The sequence below is a fragment of the Silurus meridionalis genome, chromosome 25, assembly GCF_014805685.1.
Source record: "Silurus meridionalis isolate SWU-2019-XX chromosome 25, ASM1480568v1, whole genome shotgun sequence".
Classification (NCBI taxonomy): domain Eukaryota; kingdom Metazoa; phylum Chordata; class Actinopteri; order Siluriformes; family Siluridae; genus Silurus; species Silurus meridionalis.
Genome location: NC_060908.1, coordinates 6,459,544 through 6,472,995, shown reverse-complemented (window position 1 = coordinate 6,472,995; position 13,452 = coordinate 6,459,544). Strand labels below are relative to the sequence as shown.

At 35.5% G+C, this 13,452-nt stretch overlaps 1 protein-coding gene across 1 annotated transcript; it reads left to right on the top strand.

The window, feature by feature from the left end:
- The first annotated feature begins 6,285 nt into the window (after positions 1 to 6,285).
- Positions 6,286 to 10,235, top strand: supt4h1 (SPT4 homolog, DSIF elongation factor subunit). The gene is made up of 5 exons (XM_046839278.1): positions 6,286 to 6,475; positions 8,250 to 8,356; positions 8,441 to 8,496; positions 8,588 to 8,641; positions 9,988 to 10,235. Exons 1-5 carry the CDS (start codon positions 6,407 to 6,409, stop codon positions 10,053 to 10,055), a joined length of 354 nt encoding a protein of 117 aa, XP_046695234.1. The 5' UTR covers positions 6,286 to 6,406; the 3' UTR covers positions 10,056 to 10,235.
- Positions 10,236 to 13,452: the final 3,217 nt, after the last annotated feature.

Genomic DNA, 13,452 nt, shown 5'->3' with positions numbered 1-13,452 from the left:
TTAGAGCATAAGGTTTCTATCTTCTGTATTTGTGTATGTCCACAATTCGAAATGATGATCATGATGATCAGTAATTTCATTTAATTGTAAGTAAATATTTCAGAAAAAAAATTATATATTCCTAAAGTTGTATAAACCTGATTTTGCCTAATTATGATTTTTCACTTTTTTATTCTACACTGTATTCCACATACAGTATATTCATCACTTCTGGCGCCTCTCACTGCATCTCTCTGCGCACAGATAGAGCTGATTCTGGCATTTTATTTATTTCTTGTTTTGCCTTTGACTTATTTAAAATACTGTTTGCAAAATAAATCATATACGGATCATAAATGTAATGTTGATTGTTTTGAAATGCAAGTGCACAGAGATCTATTCACCCTCTAGGACCTTTTACTCCTAACAGTCACTCCTTGTCCAAACCAGAGTGAAATGCAGTACATCACATGATTGGTTCACTTAGTAAAGATGTGTACATGTGAAAGAGTCTTTACAAAACATAAATCTGAATGGCCAAGGCAGAAAAAAAGAGAAAGTGAGCAATAAAGTTTGTAATATGAATACAGCCTTTGTCTTTGGGCAATTTTATCAGCCTGGCGTCTTTAACAGCTCTGTGCGTGGATTGTATGACCCTCTATTTCTAGGTCATTGTGTACAAAAGTGTCTGCCGAGTAAATAAATGTAAATCTAAACCAGTACTTGTCTTTGGAGAAAAATAAAACACATAAATGTTGTCAGAGTGTCTCATCGATGACTGTATAAATTATTCTGTTTATATATTGTTTAACTTTTTTTCCTTTCTAGTCTATGCACCGTGTGTCCAGTATAGCTGCAATGTTTATAGATGAAAATAATTTCCAAATAAAACAAAGGAAAATAATAATTATAGAAAATGTATATATTATATTATATTATATTGTATTATATTATATTATATTGTATTGTATTGTATTGTATTATATTATATTATATTATATTATATCATATCATATTATATATTTAAAATACTATTTGGTCTATTAAGTAATTATTATTAAGTAATAAGGATTTGGTATTTTTTTGTTTAGTATGATCACATATTGAGATACAGCATTGTTTAAATGATTAAATCTGATCTGATCAGAAAGTGGTGATTCATTTTCTATAACAGTATTACTAAAAGGACCAGTATGTTTTCTGCCAAGGGCAAAGTCTTCAAGACACAAGAATTTTTGGTGTTTCTGATTTCCCACTGCAATGGCAAGACGTGTTTTCTTTTCTTTTTTTACATTATCATTTACAGTCACAACAGTAATTGTCTTTTATAATATGGATAAGATTTAGGATATTTTATTTATTAAAACTTAACATTTCTTATAGTTGAAAAATGTCTTATGGGATAAAAAGATTAAAACACCTCAGGAAGCGCTGATATTGGAAAATGATCAATTTCGTGATGGTAACAGTCAATCTGTTTCATGTCAGGTTCTATCATACCATCCTGCTGTTAATTATTTTTCTATAACAGCATGCTATAATAGGTATACTCAGTGGCAGGCGGTCAGGGCCAGCAAAGCCTTCTCTGCTGGACTAAACACAATCAAAAGCACTGACCTACATTTACAACCTAAATTCTAATATTTGTTCCATGACATTTTATTAATTTATTTCCAAAAGTTTATTCTCTTCATTTCGTAGTGTTTCTCTTGGCTGCACTGTTGTCCAATCAGATTTCAGCCTCTATGTGCTGCCATGTCAATCTAATATGCTCAGGGCCTTCAAAGTCTGTACTGCTGGCCTTTTTTTACCATAGTCTCTATTACCAATGAAGAGAAATTGATTTGGTCTCAGACATTTTTAAAAATCCATTTTCAAGAAAAGCTAGACATTGTGAGAAGAGGTTGGCCAACGTTCTTGGCTAAAACACCGTTACTTCACACCTCTATACTAGGACGATTTCTATATTTGTGCACTCGACTGAATACACAGGACAGATTAAAGCGCTTTATGACTTACAATCTCTGAATGTTGTGAATGAAGCAAAACATTTTTATTGGAAAAGAAAATGGAAGTTTAAGGGGAGAGATGATTCTGACAAAAGGAAAAATTCCAAAAAAGAGAACAGAGACATGAAGGGAAAAAATGCTATAGATGTGCTGGGAAGCATTCTGCTAGAGACTGCAAGTTCAAGAATGAGGAATGTCATGAGTGTAACAAAATCAGACATATCAGACCTGTCAAAAATAAAAAAAAGCAGCTAGACAGACACATATGTGGAAGCAGAGAGTTGTAATGAAACAAGGAGAATGAGTCAGAGTTATTTGGTGTATATGTAATATGCACAACCTCTAATGGGAAGAAAGATATTAAGGTGCAAAACAAGCATGCAACAAATTACATATACAGGTAAGAGAATATTCAGCCCTGATGGGTCATAACTGGCTGGAGAAAATTCAGATAGATTAGCCAAACATTTTTTATTGTGGAGAAACCTGAAGTGACCTCTGAACCTGCAGTTAAAGCGGTGTTGAACCGAGTGCAATTCAAGACTTTAAAGTAACTATCAGGGTTCATCCTGATGAAACACGATCTTTCAGAAAGCTAGACCTGTCCCTTATGCTTTACAAGAGGCGGTGGAAAAGGAACTGGATAGACTGGAAAAAGCATGCATAATATCCAAGATTGACAGAGGTGACTGGGCAGTGCCAAATGTAGTTGTGCCTAAAACAGATAAGTCCACCCGCATCTGAAGGGTCTATAAAGTCACTATAAACCAGAATCTGGAGAAGGAAACATATCTGCTCCCCGGTTTTGTTCGCCAAGTTGGCAGGTGGAACATTGTTTAGCAAACAGGACTTTGCGCATGCTTATTAGCAATTAAAACTGGACAGCACTCCGAGAAATGTCTCACCATTAACACTCACCAAGGTCTGTACAGGTACTATTGTGAGTTATGGAGTGGCCAGTGCTTCTTCTTTTTTCCAGGCTGTCATGAATCAAATTATTCAAGGACTAGATAAGGTCACCTGTTTTCTGGATGACATCCTTGTCACTGCCTACTCAAAAGAGAAGCATATCAAGAGACTGTACCAAGTGCTTACCAGAGTGTTATGGACTCAGAGTAAAACTTTCCAAGTGTCATTTCATGCAAAGTAGGGTTAAGTATTTGGGGCACCGCATCTATAAGGAGGGTCTTCACCCTACTAAAGAAAAGGTAGCCATGATTGTTTATGCCTTAAACCCAAACAGTGCCACTAAGCTGCGATCCTACAGGTGTTTTAGGCTACAGCTGTTACTCAGTAGCGCAGTGCTGGTGTATTATTATAGCAATCGACCCCTGAAATTAGCAAGCGATGCCTCACCTTATGGGGTGGGAGCTGTGATCTTACACATTATGGACAATGTAGAGTAGCGTCCCAAAGCATTAGCATCTCGCACGTTGACTAAGACTGGGAAAAAGTATGCTCAAATAGAACAGGAAGCTTTGGCCATCATCTAAGAAGTAAGTAAGAAGGTTCCATATAAATATATTTATAGACAAACGTTCACACTCATCACTGACCGCATTTTCAGACCGTAGGCAGCAATACCAACTTTGGCAGCTGTTAGAATGCAAAGATGGGCATTAGTGTTGATGGCTTAGAATTATGACACTAAATACCACAAATCAGCTGACCACATGAATGCTGATGCAATGTCCAGACTGCCAACAGTAGTTAAAGGTTGTACTGTGGAAGAAGGAAGAGTGTTCTATTTCCTCCAGGTGGATGAACTTCTGGTGTCTGCAGGGAACACAAAAAGATCTAACATTGTGCAAAGTGTGAAATTATACTGTGAATGGCTAGCCCAAATATGTGTCGGAGGAGACTTTGAAACCATACTTTACACATAGGCACGAGTTGTCAGAGGAACAAGACTGTATGTTATAGGGTATGCGTGTTATAGTCCCTCCCAAATATAGGTCAAGACTACTGGACAAGTTATATCATGATCATCCGAGTCCTTCAAAAGTGCCATTTAAAAAATTTTTTCATCAACTCCTTTCTCATCACTGATCCACTTTCGAAGGACTGTTTGTAGCTTATGGGCTTTTCCTTAAGCGTCACATACGAACACGTTTTTTATTGCTCAAGCCTAAACTAGCTATGGCTGTTAACGATAAACCGCAGGAACAAAGGAAACAATCTACTCATGACAGGCCTTCTTAGTGACTCTTCGTCAAAAAATCGAACAAATGCACTAAATCAACATTTCCAATTCAATTCAGTTACATTTTAAAAGAAAATGAGATGCATATTGAAAATGTCTTCCCAGGAGACTTGTCATTGCTCTACAGATTGAAGGAAGGAGCAGCCTGAATAAAGAGAAAATACAAACACAACAAAGGTTAAGTCGATAAACCTGGTGCTGGATTCCGAATTTATTAATACTACAGTATGCATTACACTTAATCTGACCCTTACACTTTCTATTTATTCTTCCCTGCATTTTATCTGCCACTTTAAACACAGTGTGCAGATTCACATCTCTCTTGCAATCTGGAGCCTCATCTGCTTGCCAGTTTGTATTCTGTTCAGTGTAGTCGATGTAGTTTACTGAATAGTCTGTGTTACTGTACAATATGCTTTGTTTGACATTTTTTTGCTATCCCATTCTTTCCATCACACCACATCATGTATTATGAAATCTTAATATAGAACCATTTCTTCTGATCAGTACATAAAGCATAAAAGTTTTTTTTAGCTCTTTCATGGTAATAGCCACAATGAGTGCAGGAGGCAGGTTACCACAAGTCAGATATTAATAAGTGAAAAGAAAAAGCTAGCTGTCATTTTACAAGCAAGGCGATTTAAGTTTCATCCTTCTTTTTGTCTATTTTCTTTACAAAATTCGAATCCATAACTGATATTATTTTTCAAGGCTGTGCATGGAATAGTAAAAGTGTAGTTTTGTCAATATAGTCTTTCACAGGGGCCGAAAAATACATTTTCAGGAGAACGGAGGAAAAAAGGCAGATCCAATCATTCTGGATACACAGGAGACCCCGAAATCTGTGGGCTATGCTTGAGGGTGGATTGTTCACATAGCAGCCCTAAATAGATTTATCTATACATTTGTATCATTTGTTTCATTTACTCACTACACCTTATTTACTGACATTTCATAATAAACAAATTTTCTGAGTGCTAGACCTAGCTTGTGGTACTGTGCACTGGGTAGTGTTGCAACCAAATAGATCCTGCATTCTCTGGTTCAATCGGGAGCTCATATTTCTATCTGTATGGCGGTTTTGTACAAATTCTCCTTGTACTTCTGCCAAAAACATTCCAGTAAGTAGATCGGTTATGCTAAATTGCACCTTGGTATGAATGTGTGTGCAATAGACTGAATAATCAGGGCACCCAGATGTACCAGCTAGAAGCATAAATCAAAGCATAAAGTTTTTTATCCATTTGTTGATGACTCTACCAATCTTTCTGCAACAAAACAGAGTTTTGTGAATTCCACATCATATTATGGAAATGTCTTAATAACCAGCTGGGAACTTTTATTCTTGGCCTTGATGCCGGGTGTGAGGGGCTTTAGGTTTAACAGAAACTCTGGGTTTGCCCGTCTAAAATTTAGGTTTTGATAGTGATGCATCATAGATTGTATTGTGCAACTTAGAAATGATGCCATGAACGCCTTAAAACAGGGGTGTCCAACCTTTTCGACAAAGGGTGGGTGTGGGTGCAGGTTTTCATTCCAACCAATTTTTTTTCTTCTACTAGACGCACATGAGCAATGCATTGCAAAATCTCTGTAGTTTTTGTACAGGAAACAGAATTGAGTAGTTCATCATGTTAGTCCTTTAGTCCGAGTGGTTTGTTCTTTTATCACATGACTTCCATAGACGCTACACAATGCAAAAGATCAGTGTTTTTTTTTTTTTTTTTTTGGTCAGAGTCTTGACATTATTGTTAAAAGACGATATACAATGCAATAGATCAGGTGAGCAGTGAGCTACTCAATCTGTTTTATAATTCTTTCTTAGTGGCATTGGCATATTTTTATTATTGGAACTATAGTCAAATTTCATGTACTGTATGCACACATGTTAGGGGATTCGCCTATTGAAAATGTTAACTAAATGACTAAAAGATTCATACGTTTGATGAACAAGTTTCAAAGAACCAATCACTAAAATGATCCGATCTTCCCATCACTAATACGCTAAAAAAAATCTCCACTTTCGACCAGTAGATGGCAGTACTTTCACCTTAAACCGATCTGCAAATCGCTGTAATCCATTGTGTTAAAGACTGCCGGCGCAGGTTTATGGCGTCATTGCACTCGCCGGAAAAGCAGACTAGACTCTTGTGTGCATCATTTAATAAATATTTTTTGTAGTTGGGAATAAAGTGTTTTAATTTTGCTTTACACGATGTCCTTGGAGACCGTACCAAAAGATCTCCGTCATCTACGGGCTTGTTTGCTGTGTTCTCTTGTCAAGGTAGGCTAGTTTATTGAGCTACTGCAGTATTTACTGCGATTTAGCTAAACAGCTAAAAGGGGAAAACAGCTGTATTTTTGTTACTTTTATTAAAATAATCAGGAAGCTTCTGTGCTGTTATTTGTACAGTAGAAACGCGCTTTGGTTATATCCAGCCTTTACAATCGGTTCCTAAAGTAATGGCACCCTACATTGGATTCGTCGAGAAATTTATTAATTAATTAAAAAAAAAAAAAAAAAAAAAAAAACACGGTGTTTTATTTTCATCTATTTTCTCATTACTCTCTCTTTTTTATTTAAAAAGGTTGTTGATTGAATTATTTCTTTATGAATAGTTGAATATAAAATAACAACGAATGGTCAGTTTTCAAACAGTAGCTGACTTTGGAAAACTCCACAGCACACACTTATAAATCCATTTATTAATCTATAATCGATATTCAATAACGAATAGATACAGAATGTTGTTTATTAGAAAAATATGTAAAGCTTTCTCACTTTTAATTTTAGCTTAAGGGCTTTTGAGAAATGTTTGAATTATTTTCTGAATATAACAAAACAAAGGTGGGGATTTAAGAAATCTACATTTAAGTGTGTATATATTGTTTATAGCTTAGTGGTTGGGGTCTTTTTGTTGGACTTTGTGTTACATGTTTTTATAGTATTCTTGAATAAATGAATGAAAGAACTGATCAACCATCACCTGCTTCTGTCTATGCACAGAGACGCTTCTCAAAAGCAGTAACAGATGTGACAGTAAATGGAAGTCTGACCCATGTCCTCTTCTTACAATGTTATGCCATGCATTAAATCATCAGACACGAATTACTCAATGTTTTCTATGGACTTATTTTCATTTTGCTGAATGTATTTTCCTCTACTGAAAGTACAGGGTGTCCCATAGGTCCAGCATCATATGAGCGGGATCTTGATTTGTTTTGCGTCTGCATGGGGGAAAAAACCAAACATATATATATATATATATATATATATATATATATATATATATATATATATATATATATACAGTACAGACCAAAAGTTTATATATATATATATATATATATATATATATATATATATATATATATATATATACACACAGTACAGACCAAAAGTTTGGACACACCTGCTAATTCTAAGAGTTTTCTTTATTTTCATGACTATGAAAATTGTAGATTCACACTGAAGGCATCAAAACTATGAATTAACACATGTGGAATTATATACAAAACAAAAAAGTGAACTGAAAATATGTCATATTGTAGGTTCTTCAAAGTAGGCATCAAGACAATGCCAACAGTGTGCAAAGCAGTAATCTAAGCAAAAGGTGGCTACTTTGAAGAACCTACAATATGACATATTTTCAGTTGTTTCACACTTTTTTGTTATGTATATAATTCCATATATAATTCCACGTGTTAATTCATAATTTTGATGCCTTCAGTGTGAATCTACAATTTTCATAGTCATGAAAATAAAGAAAACTCTTTGAATGAGAAGGGAAGGTGTGTCCAAACTTTTGGTCTGTACTGTATATAAATAAAATAGTTGTTTCTAAGACATTACATTTTATATGGTCAATCAGTGTATAGAATTTGGTATTTTCAATTAAGCATTAAATGAATAAAACATTTATAAAATATAATAAATTAAAAAAATAATAAACTACTACAGATTATTGTATTCATGATGCACATGTAGATCTATTAGTCCTGAGGTAAAGGCTGTAGGAATGAAGCATGATCTGGTTTAATGTTCTCTGCTTCTACAGACCATTGACCAGTTCGAGTATGATGGCTGTGATAACTGTGAGTCCTACCTGCAAATGAAGGGGAACCGGGAGATGGTTTATGAATGCACAAGCTCCTCCTTTGACGGGTAAATTTATTTGCTTTGATTCTTTTTTCCCTATGAAGTTTTTTTGTTGTTGTTTTTGATTTTAAATGACTGTTTTCCTAACAGCGTCATTGCAATGATGAGTCCTGAAGACAGCTGGGTTTCTAAGTGGCAAAGAATAGGTAACATTCATTCACTCCGCTGTAACTTAGTGTCTGTTCTATCTGTATATAATGATAACTGCATTTCTAAATCTCTGAACTTCTCTGACAGGAAATTTCAAAGCAGGCGTCTATGCTGTAACCGTAACTGGAAGATTACCCCCAGGTTGGTTAAAGATTTTTTTATTTCAAGGCCAGTGTGATTCTTAATATGAAATTATACAATATGGTCAAATGTTTGTGGACACCGACTATAATATTCGCCTGTATTTTATAAACATCACATTCCAAATTTGATCGCCGTTATAATAAACTCCACTCTTCTGCAAAGGTCTACTAGTTCCTAGATTTTGGAGGGTTTTTGTGGAGATCATTCAACCACAATGGCTGAAGAAAAGTCAGTTACTGATGTAGGGATAGGAGGCCTTTGGTTCAGAAGACATCCCAGTTCATCCCAAATTTTTACAGAAGGGTTGAGGTCAGAGATCTATAGCAGCCCTCTTCCATTTAACCATGTAAACCGTATCGTCATGGAGCTCAATTTGTGCACAGGGGCTAGAACAGCTTTGAGTCTACTAGTTTAACTGAAGAGACAATTTAATGCTACCTCAGAACCACATGCGGCTAGAAAAGTCAGGTGTCGCAATGCTTTCGTTCAAATAGTGTACAGTATAAAGCAGCATTGTTCATGCACAGTACTTCAGGGTCCACTAGGGGGCAGACGACAGTCAAAATTGTGACCCTAAATTATTTGCCAAATTAAATCACTTCCAAGGAAACAGGAGATGTCATACAAATGCACACAAGTTCTTTAAAAGTATTAGATTCATTTACAATTTCGATAAATAAATAAAAAAATGTACAAATGCAAGATGGGAAAATAAAATCATTTCTTGTTTGCATAATAAATGAAGTTTTATTTGGTTAGTGCATTTGCATTTTGGGGACGAGGTGAGGGAGGTGAGATTAAGATGGTTTGGACGTGTGCAGAGGAGGGACATGGGGTATATCAGTAGGAGAATGCTGAGGATGAAGCCGCCAGGAAGGAGGAAAAGAGGAAGACTAAGGAGGAGATTTATATAAAGAAGCGCCATGTGTCTAACATCCATCAGCTCTGTAATGTCATTATGGATCTCTGTGCAGCTCTGGTGAAATCCATGCCTATGAGGGTTAAGGCAGTGCTAGAAAACAATGGTGCTCACTCAAAATATTGACACTTTGGACACAGTTTTGACATGTTCATTCAGGGTGTACTCACTTTTGCTGCCAGTTATTTCGACAATAATTGCTGAACTAAGTTGTTTTTAGAGGACAGTAAATTTGCACTGCTATACAAGCTGCACATATATAAATAAATATATATAAAATGTGTATGTAGGTGCTTTATAATATACACACACACACTGAAAATGCTATTAAAGAAAGCCATGATCAAGACAGTTAGGGATTTTATTAGTAATATTTTATAACACCTTTCATCTTTTATTGTTAAAATGTGTCACTGTTTATTAGGAGTGGTGCGAGAACTAAAGAGCAGAGGAGTCATCTACAGGTCCAGAGACACGGCGGTGAAGACGTAAACGCGAGTCGGCATCCCGTCCCAGAAAAGTTCCTCGGCTCGACCCATTGTCGACGTCGATATCGCCAGCTGTCTAAAAAACCCGCTTCACTCGATTGTGTTCTATTTCTGAACTGTACAACATTTTACAACTTGTCATTTCTCACCTCTGATCAAAGAATAAATATCTAAAAGCCTTTGAGAATGTGATGGGAACGTGGTTATATTTTGTGTCTATCACTATATAATAATCTTTTGCTTTTTATTTTCATCTAATGCCTAACATTTTATTTTTACATAATCTTAGTCTTGTTTGATCACAAAAACACTGCAGTGACTGATCAATGTTAACCAATGAATAAACCTTTGTTAAAAAATGTTGATAGATTAATGTCTTTTCTGCAAACTGACTACTGGTGGCGACAAAAATGAGCAAAACTTTTTTTGGTGGTTTTAAATTCTTTTTTTTTTGTATTCAGTATCGAATTATAGTTTCTGGATTATGAAATTGGACTCAAATAAATTACATACAATGTCAATATTTGACACTCAAATTGCTGTAATGTTCGCTTTAATGAGACTTTTCAAGAGCAAAACAATATCCAGGATCCAAACTATTGCACTCAATCAACAAATTCTTTTTTACTGCTGTAGGTCTGTTGAAATGATTTCTTTTTGAGTGGAAGTCTATCAGGCAATATACACACTTATTCAGGCACTTCTTTACATCTAGCAATTTTAATCAGCCAATCCAATCATCATGTTTTAGGAACCTGGAGAAAGTGGATATGGAGAACATGTCACACTCCACATACGCGGAACGCTGACTGCACCCCAGGCCTCCTCAACTACATCAGTACCTGCCTTTCATAATACCCTTGTGGCTGATGAACACAAATATCCATTAATACTCCAAGATCTAGTGGAACATCTTCTCCGAAGGATAAAAAATCACATACTGTACTTATCACCAGATGACCCAATACTTTTGGCAATAAAGTGTATCTAGATAATAAATCCGGATTGAACTAATTGATGCCTGTAGACATTTTCTTACTTTTAATTGGAGGTCTATCATTATCATATACTCACACATGGAGAACAGGAATGTCTGAAACACTAATAATGACCACAAGGGGAGGCTGTAGCTCTATTGCCTACTAAACTACGTAGATGTAAAACAGGGTATTTTCAAGGGCAGAACACCAAAGCTAATAATAAAGATAACGTTTACATTTGCCACATACTTTAATAGAATGTAAGCAGGTAGACTGTGGTTTGTGTGTATGAAGGTTACAATACATTAAGGAGGACTGAAATATGAGCAATAGTTCAAAAGGGGAAGAAAATGTCAGTGTGTGTACATGTTTTTTTTTGTTTAGGATTTTTATTAATTCATTAATTTACATTTTTTTACCCACACTCTTTCCTGCTCAGGGCTGTGATGGATCAGGCGACGATCCCTGGATGAGGTACATGTAGATGTCGGAGATGCACACAAACACATTCCTACACTTATTGACACCTTGCACAGCCAGTCATGTTCACTGACTGTTTTTAGGAGATAGGAGGAAACCAGACAACCCAGAGGACAGCAGCCTTATCTCAGGAACAGGCAGCAGAGCAACCTATAACACCATCCTCCTTCATGAGAAGTAAAGAAACAAAGAAACATTTAGAATGTGATTGTCCTTGTTAAACAAATCCTAGTTTGTGCTATCAGATAAAGTGTTATCATGCCATAATTACTTAGACTTAGATATACTTTAGTGATCCTGTGAGGGAAATTATTGCGTTACAGCAGCAGCAGGTTACACAGTAGTGGGGGAGAAAAAAAAAGAAAAAAAAAACAAGCAGAATGTAATTAAATAATTATAACATAAATACAATATCGCAGATGATGCTACATTAAAAAAGTAGGCAAACTGACAATTCAAAAATACAAATAGTGAGTGTATGTGTGTGCGTAAATTGACAGTAAATAACAGGATACGTATAGAAGTTGCTATTATCATCTCTTATCATCAAAGAGGTGTCATTGCACAGTGCAATGGCATACGGTAGAAATAATTTCCTGAAGCAGTCTGTTGGAGAATAAACTCTGCTGCCTCTGTATGGGATCATGTAGTGGGTGGGATGGATTTTCAGTGATCTGTTGTCCCTTATTGTCTCCAATCTGTCCAGTTTGTGTCCACTTGAATTACACTTGAATATGGCACAGCTCCATTTCACAATCATAAATCTAATTTACCCATTTGTTATATATATATTACAAAAGAAAACAAAAAAAATATGCAGTAGTAAGCTTTATACTCGAAACCACTATGTTTGATTTTTTTTTTTTTTTTTTTTTTAAGAGTATGATGTTCATTTTAGGAGGGGGCTGCTTTTTTGCTTTTTTTTAAACCTCTCCTCAGATATACGCCCATCACGTTTCGAGGGAAACCACCACAATTCCCTTCACATGACAGCAAAACACTTTCAGATTCACTCATAAGAACAATAAAATGAGTAATCTTTTTTTGCATAAAGATCCCAAAACGATTCCTACCTCGAGTTTACGACTGGACCTCCTTCATGAAAGAGGGATCGATGACTTAAGGGAGAAGTTGCTATTTTCAGGGATGGCGTAAGTGTAAAAGGCCAACAGTTCCCCAAAAAAGATTTAGTGGCTGTTTTAAGCCAAAAAAAAAAAAACCTTCCATTTCTTCACACTTTAACGTCTGGTTGGTTATAGAAAGTATATAAACTTTTGAGGAAGAGTCTCAGTTTAAATTCCTTTTTTGGGTTATTAGTTTTCAAATGCAGCTCCCTGAATATTCTGTATTATACATTTCAGTGTTTTTTTATGTTCTGAAGCCAAGCATTAAGAAACGCTGCTTTCATCACTCAAACGTCAAACCTTTTTTTTGTGCTTTAATTAATTTATAGAAAATCACTACTGAGTTCATTTCATTGTATATCAATTTGTACAACTCACTATACTTAGAGGTCATTCAGTCCGTGTTATCCTGCACATTGCACCAGAGCTCACTTCACTTTATTGGATTTTCCCAGATCATTTTATAGCTTATTTTAATCAGAATCAGAATACTTGATTGACCCCATAGGGAGGTATGGGTCATGAATTAAGGTCTGGCTCTGCTAAATTGTTATCAACATCTTATTACGCAAATTCCTCTGATCATAAAAACTTGTTTTTTCTCTTAGTCGCATTTAAAACTCCAGTGTGACCAGGGGCTTTTGCACTCGACCCCCTTAAAGTCCATTAAATACGCGATTCTATTTCCGAAATCAAAACTTGCGTTTGGTGTCATTAACGATCGATTTGAACTCAAAACTCATAGTCAAAATACAGGAATGACATCAGAATTAAATCAAACACAAATTTTTGTTAGTTAGCTAAAGAAATATAGTAA

What these genes read in the sequence shown, in the direction of transcription:
- supt4h1 (XM_046839278.1), top strand. Translation starts at nt 6,407, where the DNA reads ATGTCCTTGGAGACCGTACCAAAAGATCTCCGTCATCTACGGGCTTGT. An exon ending in TGCTGTGTTCTCTTGTCAAG is followed by an intron (nt 6,476 to 8,249) that starts GTAGGCTAGTTT and finishes CTGCTTCTACAG; the next exon opens with ACCATTGACCAGTTCGAGTA. An exon ending in TTCTAAGTGGCAAAGAATAG is followed by an intron (nt 8,497 to 8,587) that starts GTAACATTCATT and finishes CTTCTCTGACAG; the next exon opens with GAAATTTCAAAGCAGGCGTC.